At 45.6% G+C, this 20362-nt stretch overlaps 1 protein-coding gene across 1 annotated transcript; it reads right to left on the bottom strand.

Moving 5' to 3' along the window:
* Window positions 1-2204: 2204 nt before the first annotated feature.
* Window positions 2205-20064, bottom strand: LOC132571784 (zinc finger protein 397-like). The gene is made up of 4 exons (XM_060238576.1): window positions 19863-20064; window positions 10156-11165; window positions 7929-8037; window positions 2205-3564 (listed from the first exon to the last, which is right to left on the bottom strand). Exons 2-4 carry the CDS (start codon window positions 10960-10962, stop codon window positions 2549-2551), a joined length of 1932 nt encoding a protein of 643 aa, XP_060094559.1. The 5' UTR covers window positions 10963-11165; window positions 19863-20064; the 3' UTR covers window positions 2205-2548.
* Window positions 20065-20362: the final 298 nt, after the last annotated feature.

Below are 20362 nucleotides of genomic sequence, written 5' to 3'. Positions count from 1 at the left end.
GTCCTTCACCAAATAGCTAAACAACATTCAGACTGGCCTTGTGTTTTGAGCCCCGATTTAGGCTTGATCCCTACTCAGTCTGAGCCATCACATCTCCCCCAAAAGGCTTTGTGTCCAAAGCTGGTCCATTTCTCACTCGTTCAGGTTTGGGCTAATCCGTTCAAGTCATGCCTCGATGTATGATCATGACTAGCAGCATTTTGCCGTATTAAAAACGAAGAATGGCTTAACTGAAGACTGGGGAGGCAGCCAACCATTTTGCCAAGTTAGTTGTCTAGGCATTTTTCAGAGGTGGAAATTTCTCCAGGAATACCCTGGCGTAAGAAACAGCCATTCATTGCTACATGGCCTGTGGCTGACACTGCCTTATATCGAGTCTAGTACGCTGTCCATTTTCTAGCAGGGGTGCTCTAGGAGTGTTTTTCTCAGCCTGGCCAACCAAGATCCTCTGACTCAACACACTATGGATTAAACCTGGGATTAAATCTGCAAGCTAAGCAGGACCTCTCATCATTAGAAGCTGCTGAGTCTGCTTATTGAGCCCTCTAGTCCAGCACTCTGACTGTTTCACTGTCTCACTACCTGCTAACTGAAATCCTTTTGAATGTAGATACTGGGGACCAGAGCTTTTTTTTTTTTTGTAGCAGGAACCCCTTTGCAGAATAAGCCACGCCCCCCCTAATGTAGCCAATCCTCCAAGAGTTTACAGAGCTCTTCTTACAGGGCCTACTGTAAGCTTTTGGAGGATTGGCTACATCAGGGGTGTGTGGCCTAATATGCAAAGGAGTTCCTGCTACCAAAAAAGCCCTGCTGGGGACTGACCCTGAGATAGTATGTGTGGAAAAGCACTGCCTTTTGAGTTAATGGCCAGCCGTGTAATCTATACTCTCTCCTGTAGGTAGAAGCCAGCATGGTGTAGTGGGTAAGAGTGGTGTCTCTGATTTGGCAAACCGAGTTTGATTCCTCGCTCCTCCTCTTCTTGAAGCTAGCTGGGTGACCTTGGGCCAGTCACAGTTCTCTCAGAACTCTCTCAGCCCCACCTGCCTCACAGGATGCCTGTTGTGGGGAGAAGAAGGGAAAGAGATTGTAAGCCACTTTGAGACTCCTTAACGTAGAGAAAAACGAGGTATAAAAACCAGCTCTTCTTGAAATTGTTGGGGTTTTTAACAAAAATCCCAAGGCCTGGTTCCAATCAAGGTTTTCCCTGAAGAACACAGAGTGCAAAGATCATTTGTCCATCTAACTCAGGTTCAATACTCGCTCTAAGCTGTGGAGTCTCGTGAGCAAAAATTCTACTTCGTGAACTACTGGCATTAAAGTTGTGAGCTACTGCATCAATTAGCTTGCTCTGGGGCCATTTTTCCTGGGCTAAGACAAAAATGTGGTGAGCCGGAGGCGAAAAAATTGTGTGCTATCTCACACTAACTCAGCTTAGAGGGAAGACTGCTCTGCTCAGGATAGTCTGCCTCTGAGTACCAACACTCTCAGTACCAACACTCCCAGTGTCAGGCAGAGAAAGGTCCTTCCTGCAGCCTGAGATTCTCTAGGTGGATCACTGTTCTCATCCAGCAGGGTTCATCTTATGTTCTTAATTGGAAACGGCACAGACTGAATCTGGGAATTGTCCATGGAAAACGGGAATCTACTGCTGAGCAGTAGCCCTGCTTTGACTGGAAAGTGACGTGGATGCCTACTGGACCAGTATATGTGGCACAACCGCCCAGAAACAGGCCAGCTGTCCCTCAAAAAGACCAGAACCGCATAGAATCAGATTAAAGAGAGCTGGTTTGGTGTAGTGGTTAAGTGCACAGACTCTTAACTGGGAGAAACGGGTTTGATTCCCCACTCCTCCACTTTTAGCTGCTGGAATGGCCTTGGGTTAGCCATAGCTCTTGTGGGAGTTGTCCTTGAAAGGGCAGCTTTCTGTCAGAGCTCCCTCAGCCCCTCCCACCTCACAGGGTGTTTGTTGTGGGGGAGGAAGGTAAAGGAGATTGTGAGCCACTCTGAAACTCAGAGTGAAGGGCGGGATATAAGTCCAATATCTTCTTCTAAATCACTTAGCCCCGTATTCTTTCACCAGCTGGGTCTAGCCAGGTGTTTTCGGGATGCTTCAAAGCACAGCCTGAAGGTAATCTATTTCCCCTCTTTGTCATCAGCATCTGGTACTCAAAAGGTACACTACCTCTAACCATGGAGGTTTTATTTTTACCTATCATTCTATTTCACTGGGGGAAGGGGGCATGCTTTGCTAAAGGGAGGCTCAAAACATTTGCTGTGGAGTACTGGGAAGGTTCACTATGGCCAAGGGTGCAAAGAACGCTTCGCCTCACTAGGTTTTACTCTGCCCTACAACTAACCAGCCATATAAGCCTCGCCTTCCTGCCTTCTCTCTATCCTACCTCTATTTCCAAAGCCACCAGACTAATCCTACATCCTCCCCTATTCCCTTCCTGCCTGCATTGCACAGACCTCCAATGCCTTACAGACTAGCACCTTTCCTGGAATGTCATATACGATCAGGACAGGCTACAAATCAAAACGGTGTCAGTCACAAAGGTGACTCAATGCCCACAGGGCTACCAAGCCTCTGCTCCAGAGCCTCCCAATTTTTCATGCTGTAATTCTCGGCGGAGTGGATTCTTTGATGCGTGGTCAGAGTCCCGTGGGAACTGAAGCTCCTCCCGCATTCGTTGCAGATGTAAGGGGTGTTCCCCGAGTGGGTTCTCAGATGCCTTGTGAGTTTGGAGCTGGAAATGAACCTTTTCCCGCACTCGCTACAGCCGTAGGGCCTCTCCCCTGTGTGGACCCGCTGGTGCGTATTCCTGGTCGACAGGTGACTGAAGCTTTTCCCGCACACGTTGCAGAGATACGGCTTCTCCCCCGTGTGGATTCTCTGGTGCTTGCTGAGATTGGAGCTGTAGCTGAAGCTCTTCCCGCACTCCGGGCAGCTGTACGGCTTCTCGCCCGTGTGGACTCGCAGATGTTTGGTGAGGTCTGAGTTTTGCTGGAAGCACTTCCCGCAATCCGGGCAGCCGTATCCGTAGGGCATCTCTTCCATGTGGATTCTCTGATGAGTGACTAGTCCTCGGTGCTGGCTGAAGCACGCCCCGCACTCAGAGCATATGTAGGGCATCTCCCCTGTGTGGGTCCTCTGGTGGATGAGGAGGTTGGAACGCTGGGCAAAGCATTTCCCACATTCCGGGCACTGGTGCGGCTTCTCCCCAGAGTGGATTCTCTGATGTTTGAGAAGGTTGGAACTCTGCCGGAAGCACTTCCCACACTGTGGACATGGGTAAGGTTTCTCTCCCGTGTGGATCCTACGGTGGATGGTCAGGCTTGAACGCTGAGTGAAGCGCTTCCCGCAATCAGGGCACTGGTGGGGACTCTCTGCAACGTGGTTCTTCTGATGTTTAAGGAATGCTGGGTTCGGGTAGAAGCTTTTTCTGCTGTCAGGGCTTTGGAAGGTCCTTTGTTCCGGCTGGGCTCTGCTGGGAACCTTCAGCCCGTTCTCAGTGCTACGGGTTGCTCTCTTCTCCATGCGGTCACTGCTGGAGCAGGCTTTGTCTGGAAAGGAAGGGGAAGGAAGTTAAAAATTCCCCAGAGGCAAGCAGGCTCCACAGAACATAAGAGAAGCCATGTTGGATCTGGCCAATGGCCCATCCAGTCCAACACTCTGTGTCACACAGTGGCCAAAGAAACCAGGCGCCATCAGGAGGTCCACCAGTGGGGCCGGGACACTAGAAGTCATCCCACTGTTACCCCCCCAAGCACCAAGAATACAGAGCCTCACTTGTCCCAGACAGAGAGTTCCATCAATACCCTGTGGCTAATAGGCACTGATGGACCTCTGCTCCATAAGTTTATTCAATCCCCTCTTGATGCTGTCTATGCTTGTAGCCACCGCCACCTCCTGTAGCAGTGAATTCCATGTGTTAATCACCCTTTGGGTGAAGAAGGACTTCCTTTCATCCATTCTAACCCAACTGCTCAGCAATTTCATTAAGTGTCCACAAGTTCTTGTATTGTGAGAAAGGGAGAAAAGTACTTCTTCTTTCTCTACCTAGTTCTATTTTGTTTAGGGCTTGACCAACATAACATAAGTAGAGCCCTGCCACAAGAACTGGTGGCAGCAACAAGCATAGATAGCTTCAAGAGGGGATTGGATAACATACGGAGCGGAGGTCCATCAGTGGCCAATAGCCACAAGGTATAGGTGGAACACCATGTCTGGACCCTGTATTTCTGGTGCTTGGGGGGCGGGGAGGCAAAAGAAGGAAGGCTTCTGGCCTTGCTAGTGGATTACATCTGCGTTTTGGCCACTGTGTGACATAGAGTTTTGGATGGGATGGGCCACTGCTATGATCCAACATGGCTTCTCTTATGTTCTTACGGATCAGACCTGTAGTCCCTCTAGTCCAGCATCCCGTCTTGTACAGTGGCCCATCACTTTCTCTGGACAGCCAACAACAGTGCATAGATGCTGAGGCCTTCCCCTGATGCTGCCTCCTGGCTCTGGGATTCAGAAGTTGATTGCTTCTGAATATGAAGGTTCCCCTTAGTCACCGTGGCTATAGCCATGATAGGCCTATCCTCCATGAATCTAACTAATCCCCTTTTAAAGCTGTTTATTCCTGTGGCCATCGCTACATCCTCGGGCAGTGAATTCCACCTTTTAATCACGCTCTGTGTAAACCAGTATCCTTTCTCACTCCTGAAGATTTAATACATCGCTCAAAAGGACAGAAGTTGAGTGGAAATTATCTCTCCACCCCTTGCCTCTTACCATTCCCTCCCCTCCACACCTCCCCATGTCCGCATAGAATGTGGACACCAGTAGGGGGTAGGGAGACTGATCGAGTCATTTCGAGATATTTCTCGGCCTGGATCATTTCTAAGAGGCCATCCAAAATACTGACAAAACTGTCAGTAAGTGCCAGGAAAGAAACTCAGACCTGTAGTCGGATTTGCTCATCAGAACTTGTTCTGAAACAGGATTTGATCCGATGAGCAGTCTGAGGGTGTGGGGATCCTATTTCGATTGTGAAATGGCTCTAACTGAATTTTGCAATTGTTCTGTTTAACTTGTCTCCCCAGGCCCACAAGCTGAGAAAGGGAGGCAGAGCCAAGGATAGAATCACACGGTCTTCGTGAACAGCCCTGGGGATTCTCTCCAAAGGTCATGCCCCTTCCTATGGCCTAACTCTCACTCAGCTAGCACGAATGCGGCTAGGCTGTGCCACTCTTGGTACTGCTGGCAGAGACTGAATGCTCCTCTACAAAATGAATACACAAATCTGCTCCATGCAAAAATCAATATGAGAGTGCTAAAAGTCTGCACCTGGCTTTTACCCTAACATGCTAATTTTCTGTGTGCAAGTATTTTTGTATATGAACATATGACGCTGCCTTATACTGAATCAGACCCTCAGTCCATCAAAGTCAGTATTGTCTACTCAGACTGACAGCAGCTCTCCAGGGTCTCATGCTGAGGTTTTTTCACGTCTACTTGCCCGGACCCTTTAGTTGGAGATGCTGGGGATTGAACCTGAGGCCTTCTGCTAACCAAGCAGATGCTCTACCACTGAGTCACCATCCCTCCCTTTTTATACTGTCAAACTCACACACATGAATGCATGAAGTTGTCTTATACTGAACCAGACCCTCGGTCCACCAAAGTCAGTATTGTCTACTCAGACTGGCAGCAGCTCTCTGGGGTCTCAGGCTTTGGTCTTTCCCATCGCCTAATGTGTGGGCCTTTTTTCCAAAAGAACTTAATTAATTTTTTAATTAATTTTATCTTTTTAAAAATAATACAAACAGTTAAAAATAGTTCAAAAATACATGATACAGTGTCAACATTACTACGTACCACTACAATTCTGTTTTTTCTACAGAAGAAGATTACATTCTTAATAGAAAATAAAATCCAGATGACTGGTATTAAACATTCCTTAGAAGAAGTTGCATTCGAAGGGGAAAAAACACTTTTTCAACAAACTTATGCGTTGTTTTAGGATTGTCTTGTTGCACTATTTGCGCTGCTAATTTATCTTGTACTATAATGTCGTATACCTCATCAAGCCAACATTTTAAAGTAGGAACTTTGTTTGTCTTCCAACATCTTGCTAACACTATATCTTACCCGCTAACAACAATACCCGCCAGTTTGGTGTAGTGGTTAAATGCGTGGACTCTTATCTGGGAAAACTAGGTTTGATTCCCCACTCCTCCACTTGCACCTGCTGGAATGGCCTTGGGTCACCAATAGCTCTCATAGAAGTTGTCCTGCTATAAGAGCTCTCTGAGCCTCACCTACCCCACAGAGTGTCTGTTGTGGGGGGAGGGGGGAGATTGTGACTGCTCTGAGACTCTGAGTATAGGGTGGGATATAAATCCAACATCATCAATAATGAAATCAACTCTTCCTTCAGAGATGTACATTTTTGATTTGGCGAGTGGTTCAACAAAATAGACTCTGGAGTGCTTGGAATGGAAAACCCACAATTTCTTCTATCTTTTTTCAGAATTTTGCTCCAAAATTCCATGACTTTTGGACATGCCCACCAACAAGGTATAAGTGTGGCAACCTGGTTGTGTGGCCCTTTTAACTGTAGATGCTAGGTATGGAACCAGGGGAGGGGGGTTCTGTATGCCATGCAGATGCTCAGCCACTATTCTCATCATTTATGACTCCACCAGCAATCTTCGTTCTTTCAGAAGCCTTCAGCATAACTCCAAGATGCTACAACATCTAAATGCAGGCTCTTCAACAAATATGGGTTTGTTTCTTCCTCACCAAACCAGAATTCTAAACCATAGTTTTATCTTTGTAGTAAAGGGGAAAGGAAGTCCTCAGTTTTGTTTTGTTTTTTAAATAAATCAAGTCCAGATTGTTGGAGGAATTGTAAAACTAAAGGCTCCTCATATCATATGTGGTGGGGATGTCCAACAGTGTCAAGTTTTTGGAATAAAGTGGCAGAGCAAATAAAAGTTATATTTGAAATAAAACATATTCGATCTAACCATTCCAGTAGATTTTAAACTTCTTTTATTTGATATCTGGCCTGATAAATTGGCGAGTAAAGATCAGAAATCCTTAATCTCGACAATGTTGGTGATGGCTCGCATGACAATTGCTAAAAATTGGAAACCCCCACATACCCTCAAGATTGAAATGTGGTATAAGTTATGGGAACAGTATGTAATGGGAAAGACAATGGATAACCCTTTCTTCGATAATAATACTGATTTGGCTATAGATTATTATTTGCTTTGGGCCCGTTTTGGAATTCTTTGGGAAATTTCCTTTTTTGCCGAACAGAATGAATTATAGGCTATTTCTCAATTCTTAATACCTAGCATATTATGTACTGTTTTTGTAAATTGTTTGTTACATGCATCCAATGGTCTAAATTGGATCCTTGTATGTTAGATTAATATCTTTATTATTTATTTTCCCTGTGCTCCCTTTGTATTGGATTATATTTAATAAAATAATTTTTTTAAAGGAAGTCCTCAGTTTTGATTAAAGGAAGGAAGTGAGGGAGTACATGATCCAGAATATACCTGATCCATGCTCGTCATGAAGAAACACTGGTTTGCTTGTGACATCTGAATACAATTGGACAGAAAGGCACAGACACCCAGTCTGGGTTAGACTGGAAAGTTTTATTCTTTTCAGTTCATATCCCACTCTATTGGATGTGCTTTCTCTTCACACAACTCATCTGTGCCTATACACACACACCATACATTCAGTAGAATCACATGCAGTAGGCATTCCACCAAGAAACCTTCAGCAAGTAACACAGTGATACATTCCAAGCCACTGATTAATCGAGACACACTTCCTCCCATCCCCAGCATTCCAAAGATTCTCTATAAAGCATTCAAGCTTTTCTAAGGATAGAGGAATGGCAGACCCCTACCTAGAACTCTGCTTTCTTCTGGTTTTACCTCTCTGCAGAACCGCTTCAGCCCGGGGCCTGCAGGAGATGGCTTTGTCTCTGGCCAATTCACCACCCTGGCCTCCAGCCTCTGAAAGAAATGTTAAAATGATATAACCAATCAGGGAAATAATATAACCAGTCAGGGATCCTATAGCCTGAGTGTGTGTGTGTAAAAGGAGTTCAAAACAAGAAGCAGAATTTATAATTAATTTGTTGGCAGCTGCTATAAACTTCAACGGCCCACTTTTGGGAAGAGATCCCAACAATATCTGCAATGAGAAAATGAGATCCGTGCAATCGGTTTCATCGCTTAAAATTAACATCTGTTCTGTGTTACAGGGAAGGGAGACACTATCTATAAATGACATTGTGAAAATGACGGATTACCTATTTGGGAGCAAAAATAATAAAAAAGAGGTACTCCTCAATGAATACTGAAGGACTGAAATATGAAGAAATGGATTGCAGATGGAGAATATTACATACACATTTGGTCTTTTCTCTTCTGGATTTTTGATATATAAGCATTGTAAATCAACACAGATGTTATCAAGGAGCCAATAAATGTAAGGCTTAGAACCAATAAATGTAAGGCTTAGGGATGTCAAGCATAAAGCCTAGGGGTCAGAACTGGCCCACCCAGGGTTCTTCCCTGGCCCACAAGCAACAGGTATGTCTGGAAATATAAGGCACTCCCCCTTTTATGATATCCCTTGGGGGAAAACCTAGTCCATTGGGGGTTTTGTGGGCTCCCCACTAAATCAATTGCTTTCACCATTAGGAATCAATTGCTTTTGTTTGTCGTTTGAGTGAAAATTAATATCATTCAATGGGTTTGCCTGTGTCCTTTATAACATTTATATCTCTGGTACCTGCCATTATGTTTTATGACACACATAGCCCGGCCCAACAAAGTGACCTATATGTCATATCTGGCCCTCATAACAAATGAGTTTGACACCTCTGGCTTAGAGTGTTGGACTAGGACCAGAGGACTGGATGGCCTATGTGACACTCAGCCTAGCCTACTTTACAGGGTCATTGTTTGTGACGAAGAAGTGGAGAACTGTGCCGGTCACCCTGAGCTCCCTTGAGAAATTGATAGCTGAAAACACCAGCAGCATCTGTCAAATACAATAACTGTCCTTTTAGGTATGTTTCATAAGAGAGGTGGAGGGGAATGGATTCTCAATTGCCCTCAACAATCCGAGACTCCATTTATTTATTTAAAGCATTTGCATCCCATCTCAAAACCTCACTCTCCCCAGTTTAGGGCTGTCAAATCCTACCTTGGTCTCGGGGGAGGGAAACTCTGTTCATGTGTGCAAAGCATGCCTGGTGTTATGATGTCACCTGGAAGTGACATCATTGCACTGGGCACGTCACACCAGGGATGCTCTAGGATTTCGTACCCCAGTTTTTATCCGAATGCTAGAGCGTCCCCAGCACGTCATGCCCAGCACAATGATGTCATTTCTAGGTGACATCATTGCATTGGGCATGCTGCACGCCAACGGAACTCTTTGGAGGGCGGGCATTCCCCTGCTGGCTAGCTCTGTGCCAGTGGGATGGGGTAGGGCTGCCAAGTTCCTGGAACAGGCAGGGGTTCTCCCACTTGGGAGGTCCCCAACCCACCAGCCTGCATTGGGCCGGCAGGGGGATCCCCTCCCGACGTTGCCGGCACGATGACGTCACTCGTACATGACGTCATCACACTGGTGACGTCGTGCACCAGCCACTCTAGGAGGTTCTGGGAAAACTGGTTTTCCCAGACGCTCTAGCAATCTGGGACACTCCAGCAATGGTACCATAGAGTTTCCCTCCCAAATTGCTAGAGGGTCTGGGAAAACCAGAGTTTTCCCAGAAACTCCTAGAGCGGTCGGTGTGTGCAGTCGCTGGTGCGATGATGTCACTTGCAAGTGACATCATTGTGCTGTGCGTGATACGCGTGTGTCAAAAAGTCCTCTGCTGGAGGCTGCAAGGGACTTGGCAAACTTAAATGGGGCCCCCCAAACTGGAGGAAACTCTGCCCCCAGCAGGAGCTTGGCAGCTCCACGCCAGTTCCCACGGTGGGTAACTACATAGGAAGAACAATTACAATCACAATATTAAAACACTGGATGGGAAACAACATTCAAGATTTTCAAATACTGTACACGAAGCATTCAAGGTGGACCTTTTTTTTCAAGATGAAAAAGGGACGTGCCTGTTTCTCCTTTCTTTCTGCCTCTCGCCGCCTCATCAGGAAGTCTTCTGCCAGGGGCACCGCTTGAGCACAGGTCTCTGGATCATGCTCCCTGACCCAGCTCTGGATCTCTTTGGGCAGGACAGTCAGGAACTGCTCAAGGACCAGTAAGTCAAGGATCTGCTCTTTGGTGTGCTTCTCTGGCTTCAGCCATCCGTGGCAGAGTTTGTGGAGTTGGCTGCATGCATCCCGAGGCCCCTTCATCTCATGGTAGCGGAACTGTCTGAAGCGTAGACGCTGCGTCTCCATCTTGACGGCATCCACTCGCAAGATGGCTGCTTTGACCTTGGCGTATTCCCCTCGGTCTTGGAGGCTGAGGTTGCTGTAGGCCTCTCTGGCCTCCCGACTCAGGACGGGCAGCAAGCGAGCCAGCCATTCCCGACGGGGCAACTGGCAGGTGGCAGCCAGTCGCTCAAAGGAGGCGAAGAAGGCCTTGTTATCTCCCCACAATGCAGCATCCTCCATCAGTTGAGGGCTTCCCCATCCCAACTGGGGAGACTGCATGGCCCTGAGGAACTCCTGCCACTGGGCTTCCCATCGTTGTGATAACCCTTCATCTGGTTCTTCTTTCACCTCCCGTGGTGCGGCCCAGTTGAGAAGCTCCCGGATGGTTCCAACCTGAAGGACACGAGGTGATTTTCCAGATCTTTCCCCACCTTCTGTTAGTTCAGGACGTGTTGGGTCATACTCCACTTTTACTTCCAGACGTTTTTGTGCAGCCCGGTTTTGGAGGCAGACTGCTGTTCCAGACCTTTCCCCGTCAGCCATTTCAAATAGACACAGCTAGGCCTTGGTCCCGAACTGTCCTCCTTCAAACCAACCTTTCATAGAAGTGTCCAGGAGATTTTCTTGTCCGTGTTGTGGTCAATAAATAGGCTATTTTCCACAGGTTTTTCCCCCCTTAGGACGTAGGGTTTGCTAAACAACAAGGTGGTTACATGAGACACTTAAGCAACATGGAGGGCCTCTTCCTGAAGGAAAGGGAAAAAAACAGTGTGTGAGAAATGAAATATACATTTTCAGAGGCTTTTTCGCCATCTGAAGTGCAAGCACTGCATCTCCATCTTGAAGTGCAAGCACTGCATCTCCATCCACTTGCAAGATGGTCGCTTTGGCTTTTTGGGGAACTTTTTCAAAACACCTTCAGGCAAAGCCAAGACCACAGGAAAACATTCCAAAGTGCTAGTTATGGTCCTGGGAGGCAGCAATGGGGGCCGTTCACAAAATAGGCTCAGGGAATTAGGTGACTTCTGTGGGTCACAGGAGGTACTGTCAAAATGTGACAATAAAGCTTGGAAGCGGGAATGGAAGGGCAAATACTGAGGTAATGCTGGCCACTATTTTTTACAGAATATGAATTGCTGCCATTGGGACTGGACACAGAAGGGTATATAGTTATCAGCCAATCACATGGCTGCATTTAACCAGCCAATCACCACCTTATGAGGTAGAATTTGCTCCAACTTTCAGGACAACGGGCCTCATCCTCCAAACCCAATTATCCTGAGATTCTTGCACCCACAGACCCATATCTAGGTCCAGTTATCTCTTTTGTGATGGAACTTTGTCACTAACTAGCGGGGAATTTATTTGTCATGCATTTTTATTTTACCTTTCAGTGCAAAAACCATTACGGAAGTCTGACAATTCAGCATCGCAATTTGGCAATCAAACCATAAAATACAACTCCCCCAACCAAAACAGAGCCTTCCAGGAACCAGCTAACATGCAGTATCATCAAGACAGGATAAAAATCTGAATTACTTATTCTAATTCTTTGTTGATGAGATTTGGGCAATTTCTTACCAGATTGTTGAAGTTTTTTTGTGCATGTGCAGTTACCATGAGAAGTTACCCATGGCCTACTCCATAAAATTTCAGCAACCATATAGCATATGAGAAAGCAACATCCGGCTTCATTTATATATATTTGCTTCAAGATGTGTGCGTGTGTTTTTATCATAGTGTTACTGACCACTTAGTAAGGCCCTAGAGGCTGAAAGGAGTATGGCCCTCCTAACTGTGTATGTGAAATCATCAACACTGTCTGTAAAGTGACTAAAGCTTATTTCAAGTTCATGTCGATATCTTTTGAAGTCTGATCTTCAGGCTGCTTGTTTTTAATCTTTTATGCTGTGCTCACCATAAATAAAAATATATTTTGATAAGACCTATCTTTAAGTTAGCTTGACCCTGCAAACAGTGCTGACCTAGAAAGGAAGACACAATAGGAATGCTGTGACGTTTCAAGGCAAGTTTCCTACTCCCCATTTTGTTTTGTCCTTTGTTTGAATTCGGAATGCTACAACTAATGAAGGGGAAAATCAAATGGCTGGATAACACAAATTCATCTCTTCCCCATCACCCATATAAAGGTTCTATAGTAACACTGTTCAGTGAATACATCTGCAATCCATGTACCCTTGTTTTTCCTTTATGCGCTCATTGAATAATTCTCATGTTACATTCAATGCATGTACAGGAGAATGGGTGATTAAAACACCACATATATACAGGTTCTGGTCCCGCGTTTCATTTCTAAAGTGAACACATACCGGCTCTTTCTTACAATGGATGTGTACACACAGGAGTAGAATTCTAGCAGGAGCTCCTTTGCATATTAGGCCGCACCCCCCTGACGTAGCCAATCCTCCAAGAGCTTACAAGGCTCTTTTTTTGTAAGCTGCGGGTACATGCAGATTATACATGCATTCACTATACCATGTGAACGAGGCTAGGATCTGTATCTAGGCAACGTATCTAGGCACATGAAATGCAAGTCCAGTGGGGAGCACCTTGGTTTGCTCATTGACTACACATTTTAGGATCCTGCCCTGGATTGCCCAGACTAGCCTGATTTGATCAGATCTTGGAAGCTAAGCAGGGTCAGCCTTGAGCCATATGTAGATGGGAGACCTCCAAGGAATACCAGGGGCGTCACACAGAGGCAGGCAATGAACACACAAAGCTTCCATATATTGAATCAGACCACTGGTCCATCAAGGTCAGTATTATCTGCTCAGATGGCTCTCCAGGTCTCAAGCTGAGGTCTTTCACATCCCCGGTTGCTTCAGTCTTTTAACGAGAGATGCCGGGGATTGAACCTGGGACCTTCTGCATGCCAAGAAGGTGTTCTTCCACTGAGCCATGGATCCTTCCCATGGCAAACCACCTCTTGCCTTGAAATCCGCATGAAATCACACCATAAATCAGCTGCGACTTCACAGCACAGGGCCCTGCCCTGCGTGACTCAGGCTAGCCCAATCTTGTCAGTTCTCTGAAGCTACACAGGGTCTTTCTTGGTCAGTACTGCACAGGAGACCTGCCCATGGTCACTACGCAGAGGCAGGTAATGGTGAACCACTTCTGCTTGTCTCTTGCCTTGAAAACCCTACAAGGTCACCAAAAGTCAGCACTTTCGTTAAAAGTAGCCAAGCAGTATCTAAACTCAGAGCCAGTTTGGCATAGTGGTTAAGAGTGGTGGACTGTAATCTGGGAGAACCAGGTTGATTCCTCACTCCTCCATATGCAACTGCTGGGTGACCTTGGCCCAGCCCAGGGCTTTTTTTGAGCTGGAACACACAGGAATGCAGTTCCGGCTGGCTTGGTGCCAGGGGGTGTGGCCTAATATGCAAATGAGTTCCTGCTGGATTTTTTTCAACAAGAAAAGCCCTGGGTCAGTCACAAGTACTGTCAGAGCTGTTCTCTCAAGAGCATTTCTCTCAGAGCTCTCTCAGCCCCCACCTACCTCACGGGGTGTCTGTTGTGGGGAGGGGAAGGAGATTGTAAGCCGCCTTGAGACTCCAAGTGAAGGGCAGGGTATAAATCCGATCTTTTTCTTTTTCTTCTACTCCCCCCCCCCCATGAATTCTAGAATGTTCTGGGACATCACTTGAAGTCAATGTGTGCATAAACTCTGTTCACTAGCTTGTACTACCTTCTCCTGTCCCCTCCCCCCCATCCCTGCTCACGCTGAGAATCCCGGTTTAAAAAAAAACCTCCAGTTGCCAACCTCCAAGTGGGACTTGGACGTCTCTTGAACTACAGCTGATCTCTGGGCTACAAAGACCAGTTGCCCCAGAGAAAATGGCAAATTCAGAAAGCTAATTCTATGGTATGCTGTAAATTCTAGACAAAAAATCCTCACCAGATTCCCCCTTTCAGAGGCACCCCCCCCCCCAAGCTCCAGGCATTTCTCAGGGCAGCAAAAGAGCTTTCTCCACTGTCAAGGCATTGTGCTGGATACTCTGTAAAAAAAATTCTTTTTGAAGCCTTGGTGGACTGCCCACGCATCCCTCCTCAATGAAGATGTGGCCTCATTGAAACGTGAAGAATACACTGGCTATCCACGTTGAGGGTCTTCCAGAACTTCTACACTTGGGATATATTGGAGGACTTTTCAAGTATTACACTAGCACTTTGTCTATGTAAAACTTACCTTTAAGCGCTCATGTGTATTGTGAATACAAGAACTCGTGGGCATTCGATGAAATTGCTGAGCAGACAGGTTAAAACGGATAAAAGGAAGTACTTCTTCACCCAAAGGGTGATTAACATGTGGAATTCACTGCCACAGGAGGTGGTGGCGGCCACAAGCATAGCCACCTTCAAGAGGGGTTTAGATAAAAATATGGAGCAGAGGTCCATCAGTGGCTATTAGCCACAGTGTGTATATATATAAATTTTTTGCCACTGCATGACACAGAGCGTTGGACTGGATGGGCCATTGGCCTGATCTAACATGGCTTCTCTCATGTTCTTATGTACTGTTGTGGTCTATAAAACCTTTCATTAATTTCATGAATTACTGAAATTATATGAACTGTATATGATCTGTGGTTTTAACTTGTATTAGTAATTTTTCACAGATCATTTCTATTACCTGCCATTTCTCAGGGCAGAGCTGGCAACCCTCCTGAGTTATCCATGACGTGCAGAAACGAGAGTCAGTTTCCCTCCTACAAGCACTTTCACATACACTAAACAGAATACTTTCAATGTACTTTGCAACTGGATTTTGCTATGTGAAATGGCACAATCCACTGGCAAACAGTTGCTGAAGTGGATAGAAGCTGCATTATTTAGCATGATAGAAAAGGCATTATTTAGAATTCGGCAGATCATGAGAAGGAGGGCGGAAAGGGTTGCATCAGTGTTTAGTCCTTGTGGCCCTTTCTTACATGCCCAGGGAAATGCTGATTGACACTTTGGGGTCAGTCAGCAATTTTGCTCCAAGCCAGTTTGGCAAGGGATCCCGGAGGTTTTTGCCATCTTCTGAGCTTGGAGCAGGCATCACTGGGAATGTGTGTGCGGGGAGGGGAGGTATTTGTGAGGTTCCTGCATTGTGCAAGGGGTTGGATTAGAATACCCTGGAGGTTCCTTTCAACTAAATGATTCTATGTTCAAAAGTGCCCCAGAGATGCTAAATCCAAATTGAACCCAGGAAGGTCTTTCTAACTAGGGGAAATAAGATCCTTTTGACCAGCCCCATTTAAGCTAACTATTGTATTGGATCAAGTGAAGTTTTCATTCCTCAAAGGCAGCCTCATGTAAAGCGCTTTATAGAAATCAGGGTGGATTCAGATGGGTAGCCATGTTCGTGTGAAGCAGCGGAACAAAGTTTGAGTCTACCTTTAAGACCAACAAAGTTTTACTCAAGTATAATCTTTTATGTGCGTGCACACTTCTTCAGATACAATGAAATGGAAGTTACCAGTCCATACATATAAGGTAGAGGTTGAGAAGTAAATTGCCATGCAGCATAATGAAGATGTTTAACAGATTCAAGCACCAAAGAGGAACAACAAATACAGACTGAAATTTCCTTTCTTAGAAAATGCAAACACCTGGACATTACACCTAGGGGACTGAAAATTAAAAATCCTCTACAATCCACTTATCCTACAAACTTTGCAGAAAATCACATGGACTTTCATTGGATAAACGTATGGAGCAGAGGTCCATCAGTGGCTATTCGCCACTGTGTATTGTTGGAACTCTGTCTGGGGCAAGTGGTGCTCTAATTCCTGGTGCTTGGGAGGGGCAACAGTCGGAGGGCTTCTAGCATCCTGGCCCCACTGATGGACCTCTTGATGGCACCTAGGCTTTTGGCCACTGTGTGACACAGAGTGTTGGACTGGATGGGCCATTGGCCTGATCAAACATGGCTTCTCTTATGTTCTCATGTGTCTCACATTCTCCAAGAAACTACTCAAACATCTGGTCAGTGTTCTATACTACAATAAACAGAAGCTGATCAAGGAGTAACTCTCTGAACTGGCCATTTCTATAAGGAATCAACCTGCTTGGCAAAATTTCCACAAGAATAGACACAAAAAACAAAAACAAAAAACTCTCTAACCTGCAGGCTGCTAATCTTAATAACAAGAACTCCTCCAACAAGACTGTCAACCTGTCACAGCACAGACTCAGCCCCGCAGAGGAATCAGTTCTTTCACATGGACTTTCATTCTGCCCCACCAAATCCACACAAGATGATTCAGTTCTGTGGAGACTGGGAAGCCTTTTCCCACCATCTGTGCCTGAAGGAGTACTTTCAACATATACAAGAATAGAACAAGAAAAAACAGGAGCAGCTTCACAACAGACCATCACACCATCTACTGGAGAACAATTACCATCCTCCAACCCCCCAACCAACAGGATACTTACCACCACATACCATTAAAAAAAAAAGGTAAAGGTAGTCCCTTGTGCAAACACCAGTCGTTTCCAACTCTGGGGTGACATCGCATCACAACATTTTCACAGCAGATTTTTTATGGGGTGGTTTGCCATTGCCTTCTATACTTTACCCCCAGCAAGCTGGGTACTCATTTTACCAACCTCAGAAGGATACAGGGCTGAGTCAACCTTGAGCCAGCTACCTGAACCCAGCTTCTGCTGGGATCGAACTCAGGTCGTGAGCAGAGATTGGACTACTGTACTGCAGTACTCCGCACCATGGGGCTGCATAGTACCATCAAAACAACACTACAAAAAAAGAGCTCCACATGGACCCCTCCTGATGGATGCAATGCCACACTGGATCTCTACATAGAAAGCTTTTGCCATAGGGTCCAAACCGATGTGATCAACAAACATCACATATAGCAGAATCTCAACCATGCTGAAAGACAGGCCACAGATGATCTCAGGAATAATTCAGATTATAATTAAAGGGGCAGACAAAGGTGGAGCCATTGTCACCATGAATAAATCATATTATATCCAGAAAGCTCAAAGGCAATTCTCAAATACTGCTTTTTACAAACAACTGGACTCAGATCCCACAGAGGAATACAAGATTATAGAGGAATTACCCCTGCACTTCCAGGAACAAATTCTTTCAGGGACACCACAGAAATCTTGGCCGGGTATCTTTTCTCTCCTATCCAAGATACACACACCCAGCAACCCAGGATGTCCCACTGGCTCATGCAAAGGCACTATCACCATGGGGATATCTGGGTATATAGACTCTGTTCTAAGTCCCAGCGTTATCAATAGTCCTCGTTATGGTTGTGACACCAAAGACTTTCTGAGGAAAATACAATCTTTGAACAACCTTCCAGAGAATACCATTTTAGCCACCATGAGAGTGGAATACAACATTTAATTTGAACATGGACACTGGTACCAAAGCTTGCAACAAATGCCAACTTTGCTTCCACAAACACCCAGACAAGACAATCACTGGACCTAACAACATCAACTACATCATCTCAGGCGTATTCACATGCTCATCTTCTAACACTGTATATGCCATTAAATGCTAATAATGCCCGGTTCTCTACTTAGGGCAAACAGGTCAAATTCTGCTCCAAAGGATAAATGGACACAAATCTGACATCAAGAATCACAAGACTGAGAAATCTGTAGGAGAACACTTCAGCCTTTCAGGACATTCAATGGGTGACCTCAAAGTAGCTGTTTTATTGCAAACAAACTTCAGAAACAGACTAGAAAGGGAAATTGCTGAGATGCAAGTTATTACAACACTTAGAACAATGGAATCCCCAGGGCTTAATAGGGATATTGGTTTCTTGTCTCGCTATGTATGCTAACCTCATTCAGCCTTACATCAGTATTCTCTCCAATCCCCCAGAAGGGCCATACATCCTGCTTATTTTTTTATTTGGACTAGCAGAATGTAATGTAATTTGGAATGGTTGATTGTAATATATTTCTCTGGACTGGGGAATGGGGAGATAACTCTACACAGCCATTGGCTCCACTTCAAAGAGGACGCTGCTGCAAGGTCACTTCCATGCTTGAGAGGTGACAGATGAAGCTTAAGGGCAGGGCCTCAGTCAATTACTTTCAACATTCCACAATTAAGGATACAGATTTGCTCACAGATCTCCAATTATGACATATTTATCTCCTTCACTATGGTAACCATATAAACTAAGCTTGTTGTTCAAAGATCAAATTTTATTCAAAATTCCTGTTTGGTGCCTGAATCTGCGAAACATCTTTATTATGCTGTGTGTTAGTTTACTGCTCAGCCTCTACCTATCTGTAAGGACTGGTAACTTCCAATCCATTGTATCCAAAGAAGTGGGCATGCACACAAAATCTTATACCTTGAATAAAACTTTGTTGGTCTTAAAGGTATGTGTCATGAATCAGCCAGGGCTCTGCGATAGTGAGGACTTCTCAGGAGAAGGGGAGCCTCGTGTAGCCAGCTTTGAGTCAGCAGAAGCCAGCAAGCAGGAAAATGAACTGCAGGTGTGTCTGGAGTCACAGCCTACAGCTGGTACAGGGCCATGACACCCTCCAACCCTGATCCAGCAGGGGAAACTCAGTTGGTCACTCCAGCACTCCAGTATTAGCAACATCCTTAGAGTGCCGCAGACAAAGACTAAGAACAGAGCTACAAGCAGGGCTTTTTTGAGCAGGAACGCAGTTCCAGCTGGCTTGGTGTCAGGGGGTGTGGCCTAATATGCAAATAGATTCTTGCTGGGCCTTTTCTACAAAATGCCCCCTATGTTAAACAATGGTGACATCAGGGAGTGTGGCCTAATATGCAAATACGTTCCAGCTGGGCTTTTTCTACCAAAAAAGCTGGGTGGCTATAAAAATCAGCCAAGGGAGGCTGTTAGGTGTGAAAGCAACATGCATGATAGATGCTAAGCTACTGAGTCTGCCTTGCCTGATTCTTGGAGTGGATAACTATCTAGCCCGACTTCTGGGACCCTAACCTCTGGACTGAATGACTTTGCCTTTGGAAAGCCCTCTTGCCCGACACCTTTAAGGAAGAGATGCTGCAATCTGAGACCAGAAGCCTGTGGGTCAATACAGCGCCACTGGACTCAAACTTCATTCAGAAATCAGGGTGGTTACCAATAATTCCATGCTACAACCCTGCAGATCAAATCCACCATCAAGAAGCATAGCTACAAAAGGGCAGTTGAAACCAAGTGGGAAGTTCTGGAGTTAGGAAGTGTTTATCTCTGGGTGCCGTTTGCCAAGTACAGAGCTGCACTGAGGACCAGGCCAATAATAGCCACAAATAAACATCGATCAGATACACAGACAATATGCATTTACCCGCGGAAACTAAAAACTGAACCTGATTGGTGCTTCTCTTGACATGCACCATTCACTCCGCCACCCTTCCACACAACTTTTCTTTAAAATCTCCCTAATCGCAAAGAACTCACCTGAGCATTTCTTTTCCTAGGAAATCTATCGGTCCCTGCCTCGCAACAACACTACTCCTGAGAAATTCAAAAGCCCAGAATAGACAGAACAGGAAGGTGCATCTAGTATTTAAATCCGCCCGTAAAAATCCCTGGGCTTTTCTAGCAACCAGATATCTATGGCTTTAACCCCTTAGAGAGAAACAAGGAGGTTCTCGCTCTCGGCTTGAGAACAGGCGAGTCCCTCTTTATCCCTGGCGGAGCGACTTTACCAACTTCATGACTTGCAGAATTGTCCAGCGAAGAGGCTCAGTGATGCAGGGTGGAGAGTAACAATGATAAAGCTTCTTCTGTTGGATTCCTGCCTGTCACTCAAATACTAAACCTGCCGTTTACGGGAGGACAAGTGGTAATGCTGTTAGAACTTGAGAAAGCAGGATTTCTATGCAGACGTGAAATCTGGGAATCCTAACAGACATACATCTAGCCCAGTAGATCCCGCTTTGGGTTTGAAAGGAACA

Source organism: Heteronotia binoei, chromosome 5 (assembly GCF_032191835.1).
Source record: "Heteronotia binoei isolate CCM8104 ecotype False Entrance Well chromosome 5, APGP_CSIRO_Hbin_v1, whole genome shotgun sequence".
In the NCBI taxonomy this organism is placed as follows: Eukaryota; Metazoa; Chordata; class Lepidosauria; order Squamata; family Gekkonidae; genus Heteronotia; species Heteronotia binoei.
The sequence above is the reverse complement of the archived record's forward strand: the minus strand, read 5'-3'. Positions and strand labels throughout refer to the sequence as shown.

What these genes read in the sequence shown, in the direction of transcription:
- LOC132571784 (XM_060238576.1), bottom strand. Translation starts at nt 10,962, where the DNA reads ATGGCTGACGGGGAAAGGTCTGGAACAGCAGTCTGCCTCCAAAACCGG. An exon ending in CAGAAAGAAAGGAGAAACAG is followed by an intron (nt 8,038 to 10,155) that starts GCACGTCCCTTT and finishes CATTTCTTTCAG; the next exon opens with AGGCTGGAGGCCAGGGTGGT. An exon ending in AGAAGAAAGCAGAGTTCTAG is followed by an intron (nt 3,565 to 7,928) that starts GTAGGGGTCTGC and finishes CTTCCTTTCCAG; the next exon opens with ACAAAGCCTGCTCCAGCAGT.